Source organism: Procambarus clarkii, chromosome 22 (assembly GCF_040958095.1).
Source record: "Procambarus clarkii isolate CNS0578487 chromosome 22, FALCON_Pclarkii_2.0, whole genome shotgun sequence".
Taxonomy (NCBI): Eukaryota; Metazoa; Arthropoda; class Malacostraca; order Decapoda; family Cambaridae; genus Procambarus; species Procambarus clarkii.
Genome location: NC_091171.1, coordinates 41,817,618 through 41,845,241, shown reverse-complemented (window position 1 = coordinate 41,845,241; position 27,624 = coordinate 41,817,618). Strand labels below are relative to the sequence as shown.

The 27,624-nt window shown below is 50.6% G+C and overlaps 1 protein-coding gene across 4 annotated transcripts in view; it reads left to right on the top strand.

Moving 5' to 3' along the window:
* The window catches only part of lsn (vacuolar-sorting protein SNF8), an 81,679-nt gene that overhangs the window by 48,925 nt on the left and 5,130 nt on the right, over nucleotides 1-27,624 (top strand). For all 4 annotated transcript variants that reach the window (XM_045745374.2, XM_045745364.2, XM_045745355.2 and 1 more), the window contains exons 4-5: nucleotides 26,586-26,751; nucleotides 26,894-27,029. In XM_045745374.2, the coding sequence (XP_045601330.1) occupies nucleotides 26,586-26,751; nucleotides 26,894-27,029 (302 nt within the window). The remainder of the gene's footprint in view (nucleotides 1-26,585; nucleotides 26,752-26,893; nucleotides 27,030-27,624) is intronic.

Genomic DNA, 27,624 nt, shown 5'->3' with positions numbered 1-27,624 from the left:
ATTTAGAAACTTGTTAGGAATCATCCAAAACTTTGTATACCTCCTGACTGGGAGTGTGTGTGTGGGGGGGGGGGGCCGCCTCCTGGCTGTGGGAGTGGTGATGGGCCGCCTCCTGGCTGTGGGAGTGGTGGGGGGCCGCCTCCTGGCTGTGGGAGTGGTGGGGGGCCGCCTCCTGGCCGTGGGAGTGGTGATGGGCCGCCTCCTGGCTGTGGGAGTAGTAGGGGGCCGCCTCCTGGCTGTGGGAGTAGTAGGGGGCCGCCTCCTGGCAGTGGGAGTAGTAGGGGGCCGCCTCCTGGCTGTGGGAGTAGTAGGGGGCCGCCTCCTGGCTGTGGGAGTAGTAGGGGGCCGCCTCCTGGCTGTGGGAGTAGTAGGGGGCCGCCTCCTGGCTGTGGGAGTAGTAGGGGGCCGCCTCCTGGCTGTGGGAGTGGTGGGGGGCCGCCTCCTGGCAGTGGGAGTAGTAGGGGGCCGCCTCCTGGCTGTGGGAGTGGTGGGGGGCCGCCTCCTGGCTGTGGGAGTGGTGGGGGGCCGCCTCCTGGCTGTGGGAGTGGTGGGGGGCCGCCTCCTGGCTGTGGGAGTAGTAGGGGGCCGCCTCCTGGCTGTGGGAGTGGTGGGGGGCCGCCTCCTGGCAGTGGGAGTAGTAGGGGGCCGCCTCCTGGCTGTGGGAGTAGTAGGGGGCCGCCTCCTGGCTGTGGGAGTAGTAGGGGGCCGCCTCCTGGCTGTGGGAGTAGTAGGGGGCCGCCTCCTGGCTGTGGGAGTAGTAGGGGGGCCGCCTCCTGGCTGTGGGAGTAGTAGGGGGGCCGCCTCCTGGCTGTGGGAGTAGTAGGGGGCCGCCTCCTGGCTGTGGGAGTAGTAGGGGGCCGCCTCCTGGCTGTGGGAGTAGTAGGGGGGCCTCCTCCTGGCTGTGGGAGTAGTAGGGGGGCCGCCTCCTGGCTGTGGGAGTAGTAGGGGGCCGCCTCCTGACTGTGGGAGTAGTAGGGGGGCCGCCTCCTGGCTGTGGGAGTAGTAGGGGGCCGCCTCCTGGCTGTGGGAGTAGTAGGGGGCCGCCTCCTGGCTGTGGGAGTAGTAGGGGGCCGCCTCCTGGCTGTGGGAGTAGTAGGGGGCCGCCTCCTGGCTGTGGGAGTAGTAGGGGGCCGCCTCCTGGCTGTGGGAGTAGTAGGGGGCCGCCTCTTGGCTGTGGGAGTAGTAGGGGGCCGCCTCCTGACTGTGGGAGTAGTAGGGGGGCCGCCTCCTGGCTGTGGGAGTAGTAGGGGGCCGCCTCCTGGCTGTGGGAGTAGTAGGGGGCCGCCTCCTGGCTGTGGGAGTAGTAGGGGGCCGCCTCATGGCTGTGGGAGTAGTAGGGGGGCCGCCTCCTGACTGTGGGAGTAGTAGGGGGGCCGCCTCCTGGCTGTGGGAGTAGTAGGGGGCCGCCTCCTGACTGTGGGAGTAGTAGGGGGGCCGCCTCCTGGCTGTGGGAGTAGTAGGGGGCCGCCTCCTGGCAGTGGGAGTAGTAGGGGGGCCGCCTCCTGGCTGTGGGAGTAGTAGGGGGCCGCCTCCTGACTGTGGGAGTAGTAGGGGGGCCGCCTCCTGGCTGTGGGAGTGGTGGGGGGCCGCCTCCTGGCTGTGGGAGTAGTAGGGAGCCGCCTCCTGACTGTGGGAGTAGTAGGGGGGCCGCCTCCTGACTGTGGGAGTAGTAGGGGGGCCGCCTCCTGACTGTGGGAGTAGTAGGGGGGCCGCCTCCTGGCTGTGGGAATGGTGGGGGGCCGCCTCCTGGCTGTGGGAGTGGTGGGGGGCCGCCTCTTGGCTGTGGGAGTAGTAAGGGGGCCGCCTCCTGGCTGTGGGAGTGGTGGGGGGCCGCCTCCTGGCTGTGGGAGTGGTGGGGGGCCGCCTCTTGGCTGTGGGAGTAGTAGGGGGCCGCCTCCTGACTGTGGGAGTGGTGGGAGTTCTCATCCTCAAGACTAAATAGGCTTCCCTGTTCATCGTCTTCATCAATTAATACTCTGTTTTGTTTGGTGTTCGACTTAAGGGGGTTATACAGGCTACCACAACAGCCAATTGACCAGCAAGAATACTTCAGTTTTAAACATAGTTCAGGACTGAAGTAAAGTCTATATATACACCTTGAAGCAAGATAAACACCTCAGAGTGTGTGTGTATTCATGATAATACAGGATGACTGGTGTAAACACCAACTCTGCACTACACCACTCCGTCTCGCGCTCTACTTCCTGTTTAATGTGTCCTCACGGGGAACTTGTCGGTAATGTGTCATGCCCACGTTCCAGGCGCCCTCTGGCCTGTCCACGTTCCAGGCGCCCTCTGGCCTGTCCACGTTCCAGGCGCCCTCTGGCCTGTCCACGTTCCAGGCGCCCTCTGGCCTGTCCACGTTCCAGGCGCCCTCTGGCCTGTCCACGTTCCAGGCGCCCTCTGGCCTGTCCACGTTCCAGGCGCCCTCTGGCCTGTCCACGTTCCAGGCGCCCTCTGGCCTGTCCACGCTCCAGGCGCCCTCTGGCCTGTCCACGTTCCAGGCGCCCTCTGGCCTGTCCACGTTCCAGGCGCCCTCTGGCCTGCCCACGTTCCAGGCGCCCTCTGGCCTGCCCACGCTCCAGGCGCCCTCTGGCCTGCCCACGCTCCAGGCGCCCTCTGGCCTGTCCACGTTCCAGGCGCCCTCTGGCCTCTCCACGTTCCAGGCGCCCTCTGGCCTCTCCACGTTCCAGGCGCCCTCTGGCCTCTCCACGTTCCAGGCGCCCTCTGGCCTCTCCACGTTCCAGGCGCCCTCTGGCCTCTCCACGTTCCAGGCGCCCTCTGGCCTCTCCACGTTCCCGGTGCCCTCTGGCCCGCCCACTCTCTAGGTGCCCTCTGGCCCGCCCACTCTCCAGGTGCCCTCTGGCCCGCCCACTCTCCAGGTGCCCTCTGGCCCGCCCACGCTCCAGCCGCCCTCTGGCCCGCCCACGCTCCAGGCGCCCTCTGGCCCGCCCATCCTGCACGCAGCCCTCATGGTGGCGTGGGAGGTCTCCGTCCCGGGGCTGTGCCGGGTGAGCACGTAGTCACCCGGCCAATGCTTTTCCTTATAGTAAACAAACAAGGCTCACACTGACATTCCTCTGCGGACTGTTCGACACACCAACACTAACTACATACCTAAACTACATGTCAGGGTAGTTAACAGATGGCAGAACAACAAATTTACAAATGCCATTAGGCAGTGATGTGGTGAAGGCTGACACAGTACGAAGGCTGACACAACGTAGGAGTGAAGAAATCACGATTTTTTGTATGAAGTACAAAAATGGTGAGAGGCAAGAGGCGCTGAACTACAGGCTGGTGTCTTTAACTTGTATACCATGCAAGGTGCTGGAGAAGATCGTGAGGAAAGAGCTTGTAGAACATCTGGAGAGACGTAACACATCATCAGCATGGGTTAAGGGATGGTAAATCGTGCCTCACAGTGTCTATGATCAGGCGACAATTATTAGGCAAGAAAGAGAAGGGTGGGCAGACTACATTTTCTTAGACTGTCAGTAAGCCTGACACAGTACTCCATAAGAGCAGTTATAAAAGTTGGAACAACAGGCAGGAGTAAAAGGTAAGGTGCTCCATTGGATAAGGGAGTATCTAAGCAAAAGGAAACAGCGAGTAACTGTGAGAGGGAAGACATCAGAGTGGCGAGATGTCACCAGCGGGGTCCCACAGGGCTCTGTACTTGGACCCATCCTGTTTCTGACATAGGTAAACAATCTTCCAGAGGGTATAGACTCATTCCTTTCAATATTTGCTGATGATGCAAACATTATGAGAAGAATCAAGACAGATGAAGATACAGACTACAGGACGACCTAGACAAACTGGAGGAATGGTCTAGAAAATGGCTACTAAAGTTTAACTCGGGAAAGTGTAAAGTAATGAAATCAAGTGAAGGAAGCAGGAGGCCGAACACTCGGTTACTATCTGGGAGGTGAAATCCTGCAAGAATCAATACCTTCTGTATTTCTCACTTCTTGTATATTGGAACCACATTAACAGTCTTCCAACTTTTTGGTAGTTCTCATGTTGCCAGTGATATATTATATACCATGGAGAGTGGCAAGCATAGTGCTTACGTTCCCTCTTTTAGTAGCCATTGTATGTATGCTCTCGGGTATACACGATGTATGTTTTCATACATGTGTCGTATCTTGTGTGTGTGTGTATGCACGTTAGAACACTTGTGCGTGTTGAGGAACTCCAGGCGTGCACAAGTACTTCCTGCACCAGCTGCCTCTCATCATGTTACACCATACAGGCCATCCCCCGCGCTCCCTCCAACATTTTCTTGCTCGCTCGCGATCTGCATGAAAAAAAGGAATCCCAGTTCTAAATGGGGGGGGGGGCTAGTAACGTGAGTGTTTGTAAGCTCTCCACAGCTGCCCACTGGATGGGGGGCGGTGTGCAGGACAAACATAACAATTGTGACACTATAGCTCTCCACATTTGCTTAGCTAAATGACTTGTGGGGTTCAGTCCCTGAGCCCATTATGTGCCTCTGTAACCCTTTCCTCTGTATGGGAATGGGGTGCATAATAAACTAAACTCGCTCACACTCACTCACTCTCACTCTTCCCCCCCCCCCCTCCCTCTCTCCCTCCGTCTCCTTACTGTGCCCCCCCCCCCCCCCGGGAGTCTGGCTGGCTCTCCTACTAAGGGAGTGTGTTGTCGGTATTGAGTGATTATGCTCGGGTGTTCCTGCCTATCATTAGGTCCAGACGCGGCACAGGACATGACGCTGGCCGGGCCCTCCTGTTTGTGTGTGTGGTGGTGCCTGGTGTGTGAGTGTGTACCCTCCCTCAGGGGCTTCCTGGTGTGTGTGTGTGTGTACCCTCCCTCAGGGGCTTCCTGGTGTGTGTGTGTGTACCCTCCCTCGGGAGCTTCCTGGTGTGTGTGTGTGTACCCTCCCTCGGGAGCTTCCTGGTGTGTGTGTGTGTGTACCCTCCCTCGGGGGCTTCCTGGTGTGTGTGTGTGTACCCTGCCTCGGGGGCTTCCTGGTGTGTGTGTGTGTACCCTGCCTCGGGGGCTTCCTGGTGTGTGTGTGTGTACCCTCCCTCGGGAGCTTCCTGGTGTGTGTGTGTGTGTACCCTCCCTCGGGGGCTTCCTGGTGTGAGTGTGTACCCTCCCTCGGGGGCTTCCTGGTGTGTGTGTGTACCCTGCCTCGGGGGCTTCCTGGTGTGTGTGTGTGTGTGTACCCTGCCTCGGGGGCTTCCTGGTGTGTGTACCCTCCCTCGGGGGCTTCCTGGTGTGTGTACCCTGCCTCGGGGGCTTCCTGGTGTGTGTGTGTGTGTACCCTGCCTCGGGGGCTTCCTGGTGTGTGTGTGTACCCTGCCTCGGGGGCTTCCTGGTGTGTGAGTGTGTACCCTGCCTCGGGGGCTTCCTGGTGTGTGTGTGTGTACCCTGCCTCGGGGGCTTCCTGGTGTGTGTGTGTGTACCCTGCCTCGGGGGCTTCCTGGTGTGTGAGTATGTACCCTGCCTCGGGGGCTTCCTGGTGTGTGTGTGTGTACCCTGCCTCGGGGGCTTCCTGGTGTGTGAGTGTGTACCCTCCCTCGGGGGCTTCCTGGTGTGTGTGTGTACCCTCCCTCGGGGGCTTCCTGGTGTGTGTGTGTGTACCCTGCCTCGGGGGCTTCCTGGTGTGTGTGTGTGTGTGTGTACCCTGCCTCGGGGGCTTCCTGGTGTGTGTGTGTGTGTGTGTGTACCCTGCCTCGGGGGCTTCCTGGTGTGTGTGTGTGTACCCTCCCTCGGGGGCTTCCTGGTGTGTGTGTGTGTACCCTGCCTCGGGGGCTTCCTGGTGTGTGTGTGTGTACCCTGCCTCGGGGGCTTCCTGGTGTGTGTGTGTGTACCCTGCCTCGGGGGCTTCCTGGTGTGTGAGTGTGTACCCTCCCTCGGGGGCTTCCTGGTGTGTGTGTGTGTACCCTGCCTCGGGGGCTTCCTGGTGTGTGAGTGTGTACCCTCCCTCGGGGGCTTCCTGGTGTGTGTGTGTGTACCCTGCCTCGGGGGCTTCCTGGTGTGTGTACCCTGCCTCGGGGGCTTCCTGGTGTGTGTATGTGTGTACCCTCCCTCGGGGGCTTCCTGGTGTGTGTGTGTGTACCCTGCCTCGGGGGCTTCCTGGTGTGTGTGTGTGTACCCTGCCTCGGGGGCTTCCTGGTGTGTGAGTGTGTACCCTCCCTCGGGGGCTTCCTGGTGTGTGTGTGTGTACCCTGCCTCGGGGGCTTCCTGGTGTGTGAGTGTGTACCCTGCCTCGGGGGCTTCCTGGTGTGTGAGTGTGTACCCTCCCTCGGGGGCTTCCTGGTGTGTGTACCCTGCCTCGGGGGCTTCCTGGTGTGTGTGTGTGTACCCTCCCTCGGGGGCTTCCTGGTGTGTGTGTGTGTACCCTGCCTCGGGGGCTTCCTGGTGTGTGTGTGTGTGTACCCTGCCTCGGGGGCTTCCTGGTGTGTGTACCCTCCCTCGGGGGCTTCCTGGTGTGTGTGTGTGTGTGTACCCTGCCTCGGGGGCTTCCTGGTGTGTGAGTGTGTACCCTGCCTCGGGGGCTTCCTGGTGTGTGAGTGTGTACCCTCCCTCGGGGGCTTCCTGGTGTGTGTGTGTGTACCCTGCCTCGGGGGCTTCCTGGTGTGTGTGTGTGTACCCTCCCTCGGGGGCTTCCTGGTGTGTGTGTGTGTACCCTGCCTCGGGGGCTTCCTGGTGTGTGTACCCTGCCTCGGGGGCTTCCTGGTGTGTGTGTGTGTGTACCCTGCCTCGGGGGCTTCCTGGTGTGTGTGTGTGTACCCTCCCTCGGGGGCTTCCTGGTGTGTGTGTGTGTACCCTGCCTCGGGGGCTTCCTGGTGTGTGTGTGTGTACCCTGCCTCGGGGGCTTCCTGGTGTGTGTGTGTGTGTACCCTGCCTCGGGGGCTTCCTGGTGTGTGTGTGTGTACCCTGCCTCGGGGGCTTCCTGGTGAGTGTACCCTCCCTCGGGGGCTTCCTGGTGTGTGTGTGTGTGTACCCTGCCTCGGGGGCTTCCTGGTGTGTGTGTGTGTACCCTGCCTCGGGGGCTGCCTGGTGTGTGTGTGTGTGTACCCTCCCTCGGGGGCTTCCTGGTGTGTGTGTGTGTACCCTGCCTCGGGGGCTTCCTGGTGTATGTACCCTCCCTCGGGGGCTTCCTGGTGTATGTACCCTCCCTCAGGGGCTTCCTGGTGTATGTGTGTGTGTCTGTACCCTCCCTCGGGGGCTTCCTGGTGTATGTGTGTGTATGTGTACCCTCCCTTGGGGGCTTCCTGGTGTATGTACCCTCCCTCAGGGGCTTCCTGGTGTGTGTGTGTGTACCCTGCCTCGGGGGCTTCCTGGTGTATGTACCCTCCCTCGGGGGCTTTCTGGTGTATGTACCCTCCCTCAGGGGCTTCCTGGTGTATGTGTCTGTACCCTCCCTCGGGGGCTTCCTGGTGTATGTGTGTGTGTGTGTACCCTCCCTTGGGGGCTTCCTGGTGTATGTACCCTCCCTCAGGGGCTTCCTGGTGTGTGTGTGTACCCTCCCTTGGGGGCTTCCTGGTGTATGTACCCTCCCTCAGGGGCTTCCTGGTGTGTGTGTGTACCCTGCCTCGGGGGCTTCCTGGTGTATGTACCCTCCCTCGGGGGCTTTCTGGTGTATGTACCCTCCCTCAGGGGCTTCCTGGTGTATGTGTGTGTGTGTCTGTACCCTCCCTCGGGGGCTTCCTGGTGTATGTGTGTGTGTGTGTACCCTCCCTCGGGGGCTTCCTGGTGTATGTACCCTCCCTCAGGGGCTTCCTGGTGTGTGTGTGTGTACCCTGCCTCGGGGGCTTCCTGGTGTATGTACCCCTCCCTCGGGGGCTTCCTGGTGTCTGTACCCTCCCTCAGGGGCATCCTGGTGTGTGTGTGTGTGTGTGTGTGTGTGTGTGTGTGTGTGTGTGTGTGTGTACCCTGCCTCAGGGGCATGTCAGTCATACCCCGCAGAAAACACAGGAGAGGTAATGATAGACTTATGACACCTTCCGGGAATGAGTCAGGGGTGTAAGCTGAAGCTGTTTGAGCTGGTATAGAAGAGTGGCGTGTCTTGGGGCGAGTGTAGGAGGCATTAAGGTACCTCATGTGTGCTCTCACGGGTCCACGCCGGAAGTGTGAGAGTATTGGTGATCTTCCTCACGAGACACCGCGCTGCAGGATGCGTAATTTGACTGTTGCTTCTGCAATTGCAAGCTTACTCTCTATTTGTTAATTTTTTAATTTTGCCCCGAGGGGGCGAGTTTATTGGGCAGCGCCACTCATCTTGTGAGTGGACACACCGCCATAGTGACAGTATTGGGCAGCGCCACTCATCTTGTGAGTGGACACACCGCCATAGTGACAGTATTGGGCAGCGCCACTCATCTTGTGAGTGGACACACCGCCATAGTGACAGTATTGGGCAGCGCCACTCATCTTGTGAGTGGACACACCGCCATAGTGACAGTATTGGGCAGCGCCACTCATCTTGTGAGTGGACACACCGCCATAGTGACAGTATTGGGCAGCGCCACTCATCTTGTGAGTGAACACACCGCCATAGCAGCATGTACAACACTCCCCAATAGGAAGAAAACCCGCTGGGTTGTTCATCCTGTCACTTGTACCCAGACACAGCTGGGACTTGCTTAACTGTCTCAAGTGAACATCTCAAACAAGAAGATTTGTTAATTGTAGTGTATTTGTGTGTGTGCTTACCTTTTGTGCCTGTAGGATCGAGCCGTTAGCTCTTGGGCCCCGGCCTTTCTAACCGTTGGTTAAATCCTTATCCTGATCCCTTCCAAGTGCTATATAGTCGTAATGGCTTGCCGCTTTCCCCTGATAATTCCTATTTCATCCTTAGGTAACTATTTACTGGAGGGAGAACAAAGGCATCAGGTAAAAGAAACTCTGCCCATTTGTTTCTGCGTCGTCCGGGAAACGAACGCGGACCCTTAGGACTACGAGTGCAGAACGGTGTCCACTCGGCTGGGAGGACGTGTGCTGAGGGGGGCGGGGGGGGGAGGGGAGTATAGGGTGTGTTGGGGGGGGGGGGAGGAGGAGGCCGCGAGCCAGGAAGTGTCTGGAGCCAACTTAAGTGACACGAGCCACACACCACAACACTGCCACTCTACAATCTGGCACTCGGTATAAAAAACCACCCTTATCCCACCCCTCCGCGCGGCATTGTTGTGGTGAGGGCGTGTGCCGGTGTGGGCGTGTGCGCTACTGGTCCCAGGCCACACCCGCGTGTGCTTGTGGTGTGGGCGTGTGCCGCCCCTGAGTGTGTGGTGTGTGGGGGGAGCCCGCCCGTGTGAGGGAGGGGGGGGGTGACTGGTGACACCATCACCACCCACAACACCTAACTTACTCACCAGGAAAACTGTTTAGTTTGCTTTTTGTTTATCTTTCCACAACCGGGCGGGGTTTTCTTCCACTCAGGGAGTGGGGGCGAGGGAGGGGGGGGGGGTGTACGTGGTCCTATAGGACTCTATATTCACACACACGAGGGTGAATATTCAGTCTTTTTATTTGTTACTTCTAATAGATAACATCAGCGAGGGTTCAGAGTGTATATTTGTGAACCTTTTAGAGTTTTATTGTGTATTTGTTTGGATTAAAATGTTATTTTTCCAATATTTGTTCACCATTTCCAGTTATGTTTTATGAAATGTTAGACGCGGAGGCTATACGGGTGCGACTTGGTGTAGTTGTAATGGTGAAGGGTGTACTGTGTTGCTGTGGTGGTGACTTGGTGCCTCTGTGGTGGTGACTTGGTGCCTCTGTGGTGATGACAGTCCTCGTCCACCCGGTGGTGACTTGGTGCCTCTGTGGTGATGACAGTCCTCGTCCACCCGGTGGTGACTTGGTGCCTCTGTGGTGATGACAGTCCTCGTCCAGCCGGTGGTGACTTGGTGCGTAATATGGTTTCAAACTTTCACAAATATCTAGATAAATATCCAGGTGTGTAAGCAGGGCGGCTGGCCGGTGATTAGAATCACTTTACGCTAAGTACTCTTTACCCTGAGAGTACTTAAGACACTCTTCAGTACTGTGTAACACACAGTACTCTACACACACACACTGGCTTAACCTTTTTCTTCTCAATAACTACTGAACTTGAGGTGTGTATACACTATTGTTTATGGAGTCTTGTATCTGACGCTCTAATATTGTCTATTACGCACAGAACTCACATTAACGTGATATCAAAAAACAAATCCACAGGAGCCTTGATTGTGAGGGTTCGAACCTATGTACTGGGTGTTCCCAGACGCGCTCTAGTCAACTGCACCACGACACGGTACCATTGTTACCTGGTTGATACCTGGTTGATGGGGTTCTGGGAGTTCTTCTACTCCCTTGTACTCCTTGACTTGTGAGAAACAGTAACATTATTGTGTGTATTAGTCGAGGATGGTGCCGCTATTGTTGTGTGGGGGGGGGGGGGTTGTTTTAGTGTAGTTCACGTGTTATGGGGCCCGCACCCATCGTGTGAGCGGGCGGGCGACGGGTACACAGTTTACCAACCATGGCTGTGACACCGACGCAATACACCGCTTCGCCAGCCATGACTGCTAGACACGATACCAGAGCCTCAAACACAACACCTTGTAGTTGTTGTTGTTGTTGTTGTTGTCGGCAGTGTTCTTGTTGTATTTGTTGGTGGTGTTGGAGGAGGGGGGGGAAAGGCTGCCGGCGGCCTCTCACGTACACTGGGGGATCTCAGCCTCGATAAAAGGTTTTATGGCTTTCTTCCATCTTTGTCAAGTGATGCTTTTTTTCCTGTCAATTTGGAGTACTTTGTATCTGGACTCTTTATAGTGGCATTCGGTGTACTGAAGATGACTAGGAGCATGTGGGGGGTGTTTGTTGTTGTTATAGATTCAGCTACTCGGAACAAGTTCCAAGTAGCACGGGCTATGGTGAGCCCGTAACTTACCTGGCACAGGAGCGGGGCAAGAAGCACGGGCTATGGTTAGCCTGTGGGGGGGGGGGGGGTCGCGCCTGGGCTTACATATAGGCCTATAAGAGGCAGCTTGTTTTGTGGTGAGGTGGGCCGAGGGTGTGCAGGTGGTGTGAGAGGCCGGGACACTGGTCATTCACCCAGGTACTTTCCTCCCCATCCCAGGTACTCTCCGTCCCCCTCACGCACGCACCTCAGGGCATACAGTCCACACATCCCTGGCCCTCTCCACCCAGGACGGGAGAATGTGAGGATTTACCAGTTACCATTGTAAAGAAATGGCTACGTCATGGTGTAGTAATAATACCTAATTATAAAGAGCTTGTAAAGTGACTAATCACCGTCCAAGATCAAATGCTCAATAAACCAGTACCACTATACGTGGTTTAACAGACTTGAAACTATCAACGAGAGTAATAGAATATGTATATACACTGGTTAACATTGTAGCTAACTTGTAAGGTCTGTGGGAGATACGAAACTAAAAGCCATCCTCCACAACATACCAGGCAGTCTTAATGTCAACATTCAACTGTATAAATCTCTAGTATAAATCTGTATAAATCCAAATAAATCACTTGAATTATTGTATCCAAGCATGGAGACCTCATCTTCAGAAGGACATATAGCTGCTTTGGAGAAAGTTCAACACTGGGCGACAAAAGTCATTCCTCAACTAAGTCGACTCTCACGCCAGGAATGACTGCGGGCCACAGGGCTGACAACACTACAAACCAGACATGACAAGGCTCATCTCATCGGAACTTTAAAATACTAAACAAGTTGGAAGATATTAACCCAGACAACTTCTTCAAAAGGTCAGATGTAACACACACATGGAGACACTGCTTCAAGCTCAACAAGCCACAATACAGGACAGAAAACAGGAGAGGCTTTTTCACCCACAGGGTTTTCAATCCATGGAACAGCCTACCCGCCGAAGCCGTAAATGCCACAACACTGCTACAATTCAAAAATCCATCTCGGTCGAATCATTAGGACAAATGGGATAGGGGGGAACCTTTGACAAACCGCGGGCCACTAGAGAGTGGCCCGCAGGTAAATTCAGGTAAATTAATTGTCGGATACCATAAATTTCAATCGTGTAACTCCCTTACTGGTGATGCAGATAACGGGTTATCTTGACCTCTTCTACCCCAGCCGGAAGGGCAGATAGCCGCCTGTTGTATTCAGGAAGCATCTCGATATCTATTGGAAAAGCAGTTGATCTCTACTTGAAATAAAATCAACAAAATTGAGACAATAAATTGCTTAAATACGCGTAATTGTTGTGAATGGCGCTGTAGAGGGCGCTGTAGAGGGCGGTGTAGAGGGCGGTGTAGAGGGCGGTGTAGAGGGCGCTGTAGATGGCGGTGTAGAGGGCGGTGTAGAGGGCGCTGTAGAGGGCGCTGTAGAGGGCGCTGTAGAGGGCGGTGTAGAGGGCGCTGTAGATGGCGTGGTGCGGTGTCTGATACCACCGGCGGGAGACGGATGAGCTCCTGCAGCGGTTAGTGAGGCTTACGTCCCGTCACCTCTCCTTCCTGTCCACACGCCTCGCTCCATCACCCACATCTCCACCCCCATCCCCGTGAGACATCATCCCCCACCCATCTTCACAGCCATCCCCCCGAGCCACCCCCTAGACCAACCCCTGAGCCCACCCCCTAGACCAACCCCTGGACCATCCCCCCGAGCCACCCCCTAGACCAACCCCTGAGCCCACCCCCTAGACCAACCCCTGAGCCACCCCCTAGACCAACCCCTGAGCCCACCCCCTGGACCATCCCCCCGAGCCACCCCCTAACCGGCTCCAGAACCATCCTCCGAGACTGACATTGGAGAGCCGGAAAACACAAGTGTGAAGAACAATGATATATTTAGAACCAAGAACCACTGCCCGACACGCTATGCCTGCTGGTGGCTTTACAAGAATGGAAAATCATCATCATTACTATGTACTCGCTTAACCCCCCAATGTACCTTCTTGTATATAAATAAATAAATAAAAATAAATAAACTTATGGCGTCAGCTGTAAAGTATGTGAACGTGAACTAAGACCCACTCTGAGGTCACGTTCACACTCGCGTTCACTTAGCTCATACTGAGACCCACTCTTCAACACTGCGTTGGCGAGTGTATCGTTGTCAATGATTTTTAGACCAGATGGTAAGAGATACATTGAGCTTCTGCAGCCATTTCGTTCAGTCGTACTGGGACATTTTGTCGTCGTGTGCCCAGAGAATGCGGGTACAGTCTGGGTATATTGAACTCACATCTTATCTTCTTCCGTGTAGAATAAACGATGAGGATATTAGACGAAATCTTTGACCTATCAGCTGTCACGGGCTGCTTCCTGGGGGTGGAGGCCTGGCCGAGGACCGGGCCGCGGGGACACTAAAAAAAAGCACCGAAATCATCTCAAGATAACCTCAAGATATACTGTTTCATTGCTCGTACAGACGAGGGTGGAATATTGTTGCACACTAACAACGCCATTCGGAACTGGAGAAACTGCTGATCTGGTGAACGTTCTAGTTTGAACACCATGAGAGGTGAACTAGTTATGTTTACAGGGAGAGTGTTGAAAAGCCTAGCTTGCATCGTTGATAACAGAATAGTATTTCAGCGCACCTATTGCACCTCTGCTTTCCAACGGCTGTCGATTCAATTCCATAACCTTCTCAATTATTAGGAACGCTTAAAATTTCGCAAATTGTATTCTCTAGAGCGCGGGCGAGAGATATATAATGATTTAAGCTTGGAAAATATTAAAGGGATTGGTTCCAAATCTGCTCACAGATTTTTTTTTTGGTTTGTTTACTAGACCAGGAGACATGGCAGGAAATGCAAAATAGCCCCGTTGAAAAGCAGAGGTGCAATAGGTGCGCTAGGAAATGTGTATGTTTATCTCTCAGAATGTTTGGTAATATGTTTATTGTTTGTGATGTGTGTATATATATATGTATTAACACGATGTTAATACATATATATACGATGTTAATAACCCTCTATTGTCAACCCATGTATGTTTTTTTTTTTTTTTTTTTTTCAAATCTACGCTGTTTGAATGTACTTTTCTGTAATAATTTGTAATTGTATTTGTGCTGCTTTTTCAACAATGTTCCCCCCTCTTTTACCTCTATTTTTATTTGTACTCAACACATTTTGTTCTTTTTACCCATTAGTTTTAAGCTTTAGTCATTAGTGTTTTTTCCTGCCCGAAACGCTTTGCGTAATAGTGGCTTTAAGCATTATATGTACTAGCTCTATCTATAAAGCCAACAAACTTTGTAAAATCTCTTTATGTATGTACCTTTACCTAAATAAATATTATTATTATTATTATTATTATGTACTGAACGGGGTGAGAATAGCTTGAGCTACCTCATCCCTCTGTGTGTATTTTACCTCAATAAACTTATTTCAATAGGTGCGCTGAAATGCTATTCTGTTATCAACAATTTAAGCTAGGCTTTTCAACACTCTCCCTATAAACATAACTAGTTGACCACTCATGGTGTTCAAACTAGAACCTAATGAACACCCTCAAAGGATACCTAATCAAGCAGGCTGGGACTCGTACATCAGACTGCAAGCTGCGCCGTCTAACAGCTTGGTTGACCAGACCAGGCCGCGGAGACATTGAATCCCGGACCCAACAAGAGGGTAGGGTACCAGCAGATGAATCTGTACTTGGGTACCTAAACAACTTCATGAAAGTCCGCCTCCCCCCCCCCCCCCTTTCCTTCTCTCTATGCCCCATATATATCTCCAAGCCCCCGCCCCCCCTCACCGCCTATGTGAGGCCAGTCTTAGAGTATGCCGCACCATCGTGGAGCCCCATCTTAAAAAAACACATAAAGAAGCTCGAAAAAGTGCAGAAGTTTGCAACGAGACTCGTCCCTGAATTGCGAGGGATGAGGTACGAAGACAGACTGAAAGAACTAAACCTGACGACGTTAGAAAGGAGGGGGGGAGAGGGGGGACATGATACAGACGTATAAAATACTTTAGAGGGATTGACAAAGTAGAAAGAGAGGAAATGTTTACAATGAATAACAATAGAACAATGGGGCACGGATGGAAACCTGTGACTCAGACATGTCATAGAGAGGTTTGAAAGTTTTCTTTTAGCATGAGGGTAGTGAGTAAACTGAATAACCTAAAGGAGCAGGTTATAGAGGCTAACGCCATGAAAAACGGGGTCCAAGAGCTAAAACTCGATCCTGCAGGCACAAATAGGCGAGTACACACACAGACACACACATTAAAGTATAGGTTACATAATGAGAGGCGGTGTATAAACAGCTTGATACATTTTGTTCACTTAAATACAGTTATACATTATACATGAGAACTAGTTTAGGGCAGGGAAATTTTACACATATATTACGAAAATGTATAAATCAAAATATTGTACAAAAGCCGATAACATAAGGACCTTTTTTATGGGGCCGGGAGGGGGGGGGGTTAGGGGATGGGAGATGGGTAGAGATGAAGGGGAAGGTGTATAAGTGTTGAATATACAGGTAGTGTTGATCCTGTGGTGTGTTGATGGTCGTCCCGGGGGGGGGGGGGCTGAGGAAATGCCAGTGGTGAACCTCTCGCCAAAAACCTGTCGTCCTCTTCCTCAAACACCCCCCTACCCCACACCCCTCTATTTTCAACCCCCAACAGCTTTCACCTACCCCCCCCCCCCTTTCCCTGTACTTTAAAACCCTCTACCCATTTTCTTCAACCCCCCCTCACCCCATTCTATCCAATGAGAACCCTTAGCCCCCTCACCCCCACCCCCTATCCCCCTCCCCCACCTACAGTGGGTTGCGTGTTTACTCAACAAAGCGAAAAACTTGCATTATTTTTTGTTTACCTGTTAATGTGCCAGAACTGTTCATCATAAGAACTGTCTGTGATACTTGAGCAGCTCTCCTCCTTGGCCGGGCACCGAGCCCCGTCCTTGTAAGACAAGATGGGGCTCAGTTCCTGAACCCATCATGTGCCAGGCCCTCGACCAGGCCAGACTGCACCTCCACCCAGTAGCTCCGTCTCCTGGAAAATGGAAAACTCTAGGTGTAAGAGACAGGTGGAGGATGTTATGTTGTTAAATATTCGCTACCTGGAACAAAGTTCCAAGTAGCACAGGCTATGGTGATCCCGTAGTGCCTTGAGGAGGAGGAGGACACGGAATAACAACACTATAAGGAGTGTTTGAGAGGGAGGGAGAGAGACGGTAGGTAAATGAGGGAGTGAGGAAGAGGATGGGTGACGTAGGGGAAAGAGGTGGAGGGGCGTGTGTATATGTAGGGGTGGGGGATGGGGAGGGAGATGTAGGAGAGGGGGAGGGGGAGGTGAGGTTGTCTAAATAACAGCAGTGAGAGGTGAGGCGTAATTCCCTGCAGCTCACGATGTATGAGCTGGCGACCTTGGCTAGTACACCATTCACCGCCACTGCTAGTTAACTAGTACACCATTCACCGCCACTGCTAGTTAACTAGTACACCATTCACCACCACTGCTAGTTAACTAGTACACCATTCACCGCCACTGCTAGTTAACTAGTACACCATTCACCGCCACTGCTAGTTAACTAGTACACCATTCACCGCCACTGCTAGTTAACTAGTACACCATTCACCACCACTGCTAGTTAACTAGTACACCATTCACCGCCACTGCTAGTTAACTAGTACACCATTCACCGCCACTGCTAGTTAACTAGTACACCATTCACCACCACTGCTAGTTAACTAGTACACCATTCACCGCCACTGCTAGTTAACTAGTACACCATTCACCACCACTGCTAGTTAACTAGTACACCATTCACCACCACTGCTAGTTAACTAGTACACTATTCACCACCACTGCTAGTTAACTAGTACACTATTCACCACCACTGCTAGTTAACTAGTACACCATTCACCACCACTGCTAGTTAACTAGTACACCATTCACCACCACTGCTAGTTAACTAGTACACCATTCACCACCACTGCTAGTTAACTAGTACACCATTCACCGCCACTGCTAGTTAACTAGTACACCATTCACCGCCACTGCTAGTTAACTAGTACACCATTCACCACCACTGCTAGTTAACTAGTACACCATTCACCGCCACTGCTAGTTAACTAGTACACCATTCACCACCACTGCTAGTTAACTAGTACACTATTCACCACCACTGCTAGTTAACTAGTACACTATTCACCACCACTGCTAGTTAACTAGTACACTATTCACCTCTCAGTATACCTGGTGGGTCTCGTAGGAGGGATCATACGAAATGGGTCATACGAGATTTGTAGTGAACAGTGCGCTCGGGGGTGAAGGGCTTGAGGGAGACTTCTTATAAAGTTTTATAAGTATATATATATATATATATATATATATATATATATATATATATATATATATATATATATATATATATATATATATATATATATATATAAGCACAGAAGGCTTAGGAACAAGCGACTATATTGATTAAATGTTGAAAGCAGTAGTTCTTACTGTCACATATACCTATGCTCACTCTTTTCCCATCCACTATCCCTTTCTCATTCTCTTCCCAGCCCCTTGCGATGATTTCGGGGCTCAACGTCCCAGCGGCACGGTCCCCGACCAGGCCTCCTGGTTGCTGGACTGGTCAACTAGGCTGTTGGACGCGGCTGCTCGCAGCCTGACGTATGAATCACAGCCTGGTTGATTAGGTATCCTTTGGAGGTGCTTATCGAGTTCTCTCTTGAACACTGTGAGGGGTCTGCCATTTATGCCCCTTATGTGTAGTGGAAGCGTGTTGAACAGTCTCGGGCCTCTGATGTTGATAGTTCTCTCTCAGAGTACCTGTTGCACCTCTGCTTTTCAATAGGGGTATTCTGCACATCCTGCCATGCCTTCTGGTCTCATGTGATGTTATTTCTGTGTGCAGGTTTGAGACCAGCCTCACCTAATATCTTCCACATGTAAATTATTATGAATCTCTCCCGCCTGCGCTCCCCCCCATTCATTCCACTACCCCTTCCCTGTCCCTTCCATCTCTCCTCTGTCCCTTCCATCTCTCTTCTGTCTCCTTCTCCTCGACACAGCCTATATCCAGGTAAATGAGAAGGGCGGCAGCAGACCGCGTACGGAAGAGCTGGAGACGGGCATATCTCACATTACCATCCGTCTCCTCTGGACCCCCCCCCCCCCCCCCCCCCCCCCCCCCCCCCGGTGCCCCCACATTCACCCATGAGTCACTAACGGGTATAATGCAGCTCTACGCAAGCTGTCAGCATATTTGGTAACAATGATAGGCTTCATTACCTGTGCCTTAATGTCTCAGAGAGCAGCGCGCCTGGTGGCAGACACAGTTGTCCAAGCGGTGGCGAATACAGCCTCTGATTTATTCTGTTCGTGGACCATGATTGACGCGAGGGCGCCATTGCCTGCCCAGAGGACACAATGTCCCAGAACAACGCCGAATCAATGTTGACCCAAGGTCACTTTTTGTGGCCTGTGAGCGGGTAACGGTCGGGGTCTTACACCGACCAACGCGTCAAAATACGCAAGTCACCCATACGAATGGAATGCATGTATCCAAAGAAAGCGCAGAGCCTGTATGGTCATAGTCTCCGTGGTGTAGTGGTAAGACACTCGCCTGGCGTTCCGCGAGCGCTATGTCATGGGTTCGTATCCTGGCCGGGGAGGATTTACTGGGCGCAATTCCTTAACTGTAGCCTCTGTTTAACGCAACAGTAAAATGTGTACTTGGATGAAAAAACGATTCTTCGCGGCAGGGGATCGTATTCCAGGGACCATAGGATTAAGGACTTGCCCGAAACGCTACGCGTACTAGTGGCTCTACAAGAATGTAACAACTCTTGTATATATCTAAAAAAAAAAAAAAATAGCCTTGTCTGTGTCGTAGGACGTTTAAGAGTTACGACGTGACCTTCAGAATGTCTGTACATGAACAGAAACATTTCTTAGGTTCGAAGTTAAATCGGATTTACCGAGTAATATACGAATAAAGTCTTGAAACTTTTGTTAATAATAATTTATGTGACTAACTAGCAGAGAGAGTTTCTACCCCTGCAGAAAAAAATACGGAAGTCGCATGCGTATCTCTAGCGTAAATGTTGGTCGACTCGAAACAAACAGTAAAACTAGAAAAAGTCCAAAAATATGCAACGGGGCTCAATATTACCGAGACCTATGTTAACAAATATTAACATTTAACACGAAGAAGAATATATCTTAGTGTATAAAATATACCACTAAAAATTGCGAGCTTTAAACCCGTGAAGAGTGGCGGAGGCGGCGGCCAGAGGCGGGAGCGTGTCCACGACTCCAATGGTTCTTATTTAATATTTTTCTTTTGGTTGAGTTTGGGGTAAAAGGGAAGGAAAGTTCCATAAATAGAAAATAACGTAAGTTGTGACAGCTTGCGGGATGTAAACATGTTAAGGAGTGTGTCAGCGTGCCGGCGGGCGTCTGCAGGTGTCCCAGTGTGTGTGTGTGTGTGTGTGTGTGTGTGTGTGTGTGTGTGTGTGTGTGTGTGTGTGTGTACTCGCCTAGTTGTGTTTGTAAGGGTTGAGCTCTGGCTCTTTGGCCCCGCCTCTCAACTGTCAATCAACTTTTGTTTTCATACACACACACACACACACAGACTTTGTTTCCCGCACGAGGCAGAAACAAATGGGCAAAAGTTTCTTTCACCCTAAGTGCCCCTGTTACCTAGCAGTAAATAGGTACCTGGGAATTAGTCAGCTGTCACGGGCTGCTTCCTGGGGGGTGTGTGTGTGTGGTGTGGGAAAAAAAAGTAGTAAACAGTTGATTGACAGTTGAGAGGCGGGCCGAAAGAGCAAAGCTCAACCCCCGCAAAACACAACTAGTAAACACAGAGAGGAAGCAGCCCGTAGCAACTGTCTACCTCCCAGGTACCTATTTACTCCTAGGTGAACAGGGTGAAAGAAACTCTACCCCACATGTTTCCTCCTTCGCCAGGAATCGATCCCCGGACCCTAGGACTACGAATCCCGAGCGCTGTCCACTCAACCGTCACACAAAGCATATATATATATATATATATATATATATATATATATATATATATATATATATATATATATATATATATATATATATATATATATATATATATATATGTGTGTGTGTGTGTGTAGTTCAGCATGTGGAGAGTAAATAATTCCATTTGCAAGTGTTGGCACAAGTAGAGTTTAGCAGCAGTGGTGGCGGAGGAGGCGGGGGTCGATGGTGAGAGCACGCAGGCGGGCCCTGCCACACGCACCCAGGCTCTGGCGTAGGTGTGTGTCCGGGAACCCTGTGCGAGGTCACGGGCTGAACTGGTGGAGGCTCTCCTGCAGGAGTAGTGTTCACTGTGACCGTCTGTTGTGCGTCATTGAATGAAGGCACTGGCAGGAAGGTTGCACCTGCAGGAGAAGTGTGTCAGCGGGCGGGCGGGAGGGAGGGAGGGAGATGGAGGTGCGAAATACGTTGGGAATGTTAAGTGGGGCGGGTGAGGTGCACGGAGAGTGAAGGGTTGCCTCCTGACCTCATCCCGCCCTCACTGGCCTCCTCATTCCTCACATACCGTACCACACCACCTCACTCCTCCCTCACTCATGTACCACTACACACCCAGGATTCCATGAGCACAGTAGGCTCAGGAATCTGTACACCAGTTGATTGACGGTTGAGAGGCGGGACCAAAGAGCCAGAGCTCCACCCCCGCAAGCACAATTAGGTGAGTACAATTAGGTACTTGCCCACCACAGTCAGTACCCGAAAGTTAGGTCCAAGCCTTGGAGCTATATTTTAACTTTACTAAGGTTTGAATTCCTTGTTGTTTCTGGCCATAAGGCTGTGAATGGTGGTGGCTTCTACAACAACTTCTTTCAGTGCACGAGTATTTCCTTAAATTTCCAGAGTAAAGTTCTACAAACTCTGGAAACAAACTAAGACTAACAAACTACGCCCCACTTACACGCGAGCAGCTCCTTGTGGAATGTCCAGATTTTCAAGACAATCGTATCTCTTGCTTCCCTAATGTCTCTCGAGGACATTTGTCGCTCAGACAAAATTCTTAGCGAGTCAGATGTTTTTATTGTTGTTGCAATATAGTTTATTGTGCACCCCATACCCATCCTGTGAGCGGTAGCGCAAAAAGCATTACAGAGGGCACAAAAGGTTTTTTTCAGACCTCAACGGAGATTATTACATTAGCAAATTCATCTGTCTTTCACACCTTATAATTAGTGTCAGCTAGTTAGAGAATGTTCTATTTCAAGAGCTATGTAGTCTAACTAAATCCTTAGTTTGATCTTGCTCGCCGTATGTGTTTGTTCTTATATTGACATCCACAGTTTTTTTTATTATTATTATTATTATTATTATTATTATTATTATTTTCTACCACAGACGTGGCCAGACATTTACAATGCTAACCAGCATATATACATTTTCTTCTGTCCTCCATGGACAGAGTTAGAGATGTGTTAAACATATAGTTCAAGGGTTTATTGAACAATCAACCACAGAAGGTGATTCGGTGCTTTTAAAATGCTAAGCTTACCTACATACGTAAATGCATAGATACACAGATTTACGTATGCCCTACATAAAGTGTTTGATGTGTCTTTTACATAGTGTCATTAATGTGCATTTACAAAGGTGAATTGTAATTGATATGTGAATGCATATGTGTGTGTGTATATATGTATGTATACATGTATGCATATATGTATGTATACATGTATGCATATATGTATACATACATATATGCATATATGTACACATATGTGTGTGTGTGTATGTATATGTATGTGTATAAAGTATATATGGAAGCTGACATCCACAGTGATGGTGCTATATAATCTCCCCGGCTTGGTGCCTTCTTTTGATAGTTACTTTACAGCAACAGTCAGATACTTGGCTGTTAGAGTTCAACCCAAGGAAGTGCAAGGTAATTAATATCGGTGGAGGAGAGTAGAAGAGACACGTTCCAGTTAAGTGTTGTGTGTGTTAAGTGAGCACCGTTGGCAGACATAAGAACATTTCTCTGTACCCTGAACAAGTTTGAGAAGAATTCGGGGGAGACATGATTACGATGTAAACCGTCGAAAGACTGACATGGGAGGGACCAGAACAAGAAGACGTGGAAGGATTTGTAATCCTAATGAGCCACAGAGGCATTGATATGTAACTTCTTCAGTGTAAGGGTAGTCAGGACACACACACACACACACTCACACTCACACTCTCTCTCTCTCTCTCTCTCTCTCTCTCTCTCTCAAAATTTGTAAACGCAAATATTCAAGTTAATCAAAGTATTTTAGCGAACGACATAAAATTTCGCAGTAGTGGTCAGGTGGGAAGAGCCCCCCTCACCAGACTACCAACTTTCCCCGCGTTCTGAGAAGTCCGCCACGGGGGTCCCTGTGGGGGTGAAAGTTGTCCACGTCACCCACTCTTGTGAATAGCGTCATTAATTTTAACCTGCGATTGCATTTCACTTTGTCAAAGCACGTTAATGACGCTATGTAAAAAAGACACCTCGAACACTGCTTTATGTAGGACAGACGCAAATCTGTGTAGTTATGTCTGTAGGTTAGATTAGCATTTTAAAAGTACTACAATCACCTTCTGTGGTTGATTGTTCAATAAATCCCTGAATTATATGTTTAACTGATCTCTAACCCTGTCCATGGAGGACAGAAGAAAATGTATATATGCTGGTTAGCATTGTAAATGTGTGGCCATTAGGCCTGGTCGACGACCGGGCCGCGGGGACGCAAAGCCCGGGAAGCACCTCAAGGTAACCATGTCTGTGGTTGAAAAAAAACTCCATTTCGTGACGCGCACGTTAGTGTACTTGGGACTTGGAACTGAAGGTGTTGCCGTGCGTAAATTCATTGTCTAGGTTCCTTGGGGTGCCATAGTCCTGGCCAGTCGTGCGTCCGGACGTTTAGTACTGGTTCCAGACATTCACTTGTGCGTCCAAATGATTAGTAATGGATCGGGTGTGTACACCCCTGTTGGCCTTGATGCAGTTTTGCAGTTGCAGGGCACAGCCCCGCTCCTGTGCCAGGTAAGTCCACTACGGGCTCACCATAGCCCGTGTAGACTCCGGGCTGTCTTGCGTCGCATGTTAACTAAGTGACATCACTGACTTGGGCACCGTTGGCAGGCATAAGAACATTTCTCTGTACCCTGAACAAGTTTGAGAAGAATCGGGGGAGACATGATTACGATGTAAATCGTCGAAAGACTGACATGGGAGGGAAGCTACTTGGAACTTGTTGTTCCGAGTAGCTGAATCTTAAACAACAACAATTGTAGTGCGTTTAGAAACTGCCCAACCCCATCACGTCTGCGCTTGCACACGACGCTAAGCTAACGTGGAACGTAAGATCGCAAAGCTATTGACAAACTTAAAAAATGAGCAGACACATGGCTCATTGAGTTCAACCCTAAGTGTAAGGTAAGGACTATTGGTAAAAGGGCCAGACCAAACAGGTAATGTTAGTGGTAATTATGAGGAGGAAGAACTAAGCCAGTACAACTGGATAGCACTTGGCTATAAGGAACTGGTATATGACAATTAAATTAAAGGGGAAGAAATGGTGGCTAACAATTTGGCCCATCATGGATTGAACTCCGACCTGCAAGGCAGCAGCTGTACCGACCAGTCCAAGTACGTGGGGATATAACACCATAAGGAAATGGCAAGTACTCGAATCTGAAAGAAAGTAATACATTAGGGATGTAATTAGACAGGATAACATCGGCAGCATATGCAAACTCTAAAGTCATACAAACGGTCACAAATATATTGGAAGCCCCACCATCCAAGACATATTAAGCTGAAGGTATCTCAGTACTATAATATGCAGCACACACGTGGAATCCCGCCACGGGAAGCGCAGAGCAAACTGGAAAATGTGAGAAGTTTACAACTATTCGAGTTAATTAGGACTGATTTGTGAGTAAACCAAGTGTCACGGTGTTAATAACCCTCCCGCGGTTGGTAGGCCTTCATCCCAACCCCCAAACCGGTGTCGTCAGTGACAGACAAGCTCTATAAATAACTAGTTGGGAGTTTTAGTGAAAATATGAAGCACGAGTCATTGCGAAAGTAATTGCGAGCGCGTCACAGGTCTGGAGAAAGGGGAAGCTTCCTGGATGTGACCAAGCCAGGGCAGCTGTGGCGAGAGAGTGAGTGAGTGGGTGTTTGTGGCGACTGATGACTTGTTGCAAGCAACCACAAGCTAAGAGTGCAATATACCATCCACCGGACAGGTTGACAGTTGCAGCCGCACTACACAATGACGAAGTACCGTCAGTGGTCGGACATTCCTGGCAGTTTCCGGACCAGAGTGGCCTTCCAGGCATCTTGGTCATTGACTAACTTCCCAGAAATGTCTCTCATTCTCTTGCTCTCGTAGATATCATTCAGTAGGCCAGGGGCGTGGAGGGGCATGGTGTACCTGTAGGTGGAGAGGTGTTGTATAGTGATGGTGAGTGTAGGTGGGTGGTGATGGTGAGTGTAGGTGGGTGGTGATGGTGAGTGTAGGTGGGTGGTGATGGTGAGTGCAGGTGGGTGGTGATGGTGAGTGCAGGTGGGTGGTGATGGTGAGTGCAGGTGGGTGGTGATGGTGAATGCAGGTGGGTGGTGATGGTGAATGCAGGTGGGTGGTGACCACACTGGGGGTCGCCAAGTGTCACCATGCGGGTCATTGTACTCACTGCACCTTGCACAATCTTAAGCAATAACGGGACCCAACAAAACTGTAAAAAAATAATAATAATAAAAATGGATTATAATTCCCCCCCTCCCCCCCCCCCCCCCCTCCCTCCTCAACACCTATCTCCAACACTGACTTTATTTTTGTAAACATTAACTAATGTAATATTTGTCATGTCTTTAATGTTAGTGAGCGTTAAGGCTTATCAAGGTTTGGCAGATATTCTATAGTCCCCGGACAAAAATACACCCTCAGTGTATATACACGTATATAACACTGAGAAGTCAGGTGTATACACCTGCCTTGACTGTGTATGAGGATGTTAAGTGGTGAGGTGTGCGGGCTGTGTCCTGGGCCGCCCCGAGGCGTGATTCCGCCCAAGGTTGACGGGACATCAAAATATTTATACTTACAACAGTCGCTGTTTAGATTTAATGTTGCTGTATGATTTCCTGATGTTTACGTAAGCGAATATTAAGGGGTTGAGTCGGGGGTGTTCCCTTACACCTGTAGTGGGTGTTCCCTTACACCTGTGGCGGGTGTTCCCTTACACCTGTGGCGGGTGTTCCCTTACACCTGTGGTGGGTGTTCCCTTACACCTGTGGCGGGTGTTCCCTTACACCTGTGGTGGGTGTTCCCTTACACCTGTGGTGGGTGTTCCCTTACACCTGTAGTGGGTGTTCCCTTACACCTGTGGCGGGTGTTCCCTTACACCTGTGGTGGGTGTTCCCTTACACCTGTGGTGGGTGTTCCCTTACACCTGTGGCGGGTGTTCCCTTACACCTGTGGTGGGTGTTCCCTTACACCTGTGGCGGGTGTTCCCTTACACCTGTGGTGGGTGTTCCCTTACACCTGTGGCGGGTGTTCCCTTACACCTGTGGCGGGTGTTCCCTTACACCTGTGGCGGGTGTTCCCTTACACCTGTGGTGGGTGTTCCCTTACACCTGTGGTGGGTGTTCCCTTACACCTGTGGCGGGTGTTCCCTTACACCTGTGGTGGGTGTTCCCTTACACCTGTGGCGGGTGTTCCCTTACACCTGTGGTGGGTGTTCCCTTACACCTGTGGTGGGTGTTTCCTTACACCTGTAGTGGGTGTTCCCTTACACCTGTGGCGGGTGTTCCCTTACACCTGTGGTGGGTGTTCCCTTACACCTGTGGTGGGTGTGGGACTGGGTGTTCCCTTACACACCTGTGGTGGGTGTGGGGCTGGGTGTTCCCTTACACCTGTGGTGGGTGTTCCCTTACACACCTGTAGTGGGTGTTCCCTTACACACCTGTAGTGGGTGTGGGGTTGGGTGTTCCCTTACACATGTGGTGGGTGTAGGGCTGGGTGTTCAAAACGTGTACTTCCCATATATATATTAGTCGCCTTTATTACGCTAAGTTAAGGAGTTTACACCACCTGCTAACGTAGTGCTGACCAAATGTAAAGTCTGTCAGCTGCAGTAGTCACGTAGTAATTTACGCTCTCCTGTAACTGAGAGCATAATTAGACGAATGATTTTTTGTTGCCCGGTATTGAACTTTCTCCAAAGCAACTATGTCCTTCTGAAGATGTGGTCTCCATGCTTGGATACAATAATCATACAGCCCGTCCCTCTAAGGTTTCCCAACGTCAAGAAAACGGTTAAATTAAAGTGGTCTCTCCTAACCTACCAGAGGACCCGAAACAGATAACGGGACAGTACGTCACTTTCGCGAGCTGCTTCCATTTTCTAGTACGACAACTTTTGGCCTTATGTAACGCATACTTGCGAAATGCGACGTTCTTTGTAAAAGAACAGGTTGAATCTTAAGTGATTTGTACAGTTGAATAACTACCTTCTGTTTCTTAAAGTCGAAAGTATGCTTGATTATTTCTAGGAGCATTGAGTAGATGATGTTAATTCCAGGGTTCTGGTGTGAGATGCTTGGTGTGGGTGACTTCTACTATGAACTGGGTGTTCAGATTGTGGAGCTGTGTGTTGCCACCAGCCATCGCAATGGGGGCGTCATCTCACTGGACGAGGCACTCCGGAGACTTAACCACAGGAGGAGACCAGATAACCAGATTAGCGCGTGAGTCATTACCACTTTCCATTTTACTGCAATTTCTTCATCTTACTTTTCAGGTATATTTAAATACAAAGTACTTAATATTTACATAATCTAGTACATATTCACTTGTAGCAATACAGCACATAATTATTACTCTTTTCAGTGATGACTTGGTGAGGGCAGTAAAGAAACTACACGTGCTTGGGTCAGGCATGGAGGTGGTTGCTACAGGATCCTCTCAGTTCATATACGCCATCCCTGGTGAACTCTCAATGGACCACACTACACTCCTCCAGCATGTATGTATGCACCCTCTGCTTACATTCACAATAGTCTTATCCTTCATTTTACCTATTACTTAATAATACAAAAAATACTGATGCCTTTATCTTCTCACAACTCGTCTATTTGCTAGTTTAGTACAGTACTACAATGTATTTTTCTCGAGAACTGTTGGCCTGATACTAATGAAAACTTCTATGGATATTTTTATGATGCTAAATTTAATTTGGGCATATATATATACTTATGATTTCAAGCAGAAAAATGTATGTATTCTGTTTTAAACATATCTGTACATGTGTGTGAATGCATCCATAATCTATCAGACCAATTTCCTTTCATGTCCTTCCTATGTGATTGCCATTTCCTGCCCCACACTGAATCCAAATTGAATCGTTTGTTTACACCCAAAACATATAAATAACTCAAGTTCCAGCACTTGACATTCAGACAGCATGCTTAAAGTTGCCTGGAAGGCTAATGACTATTTAATTATCCTCCCCTTTTTTTTACACTACAGTAATTATTGTCTAAGAACTCGTTCATTTTTCCTTTACAATACTTATAATTTAATCAGCTTCATTCAAAGCAGGTCTAGTTGGGAAATATTGT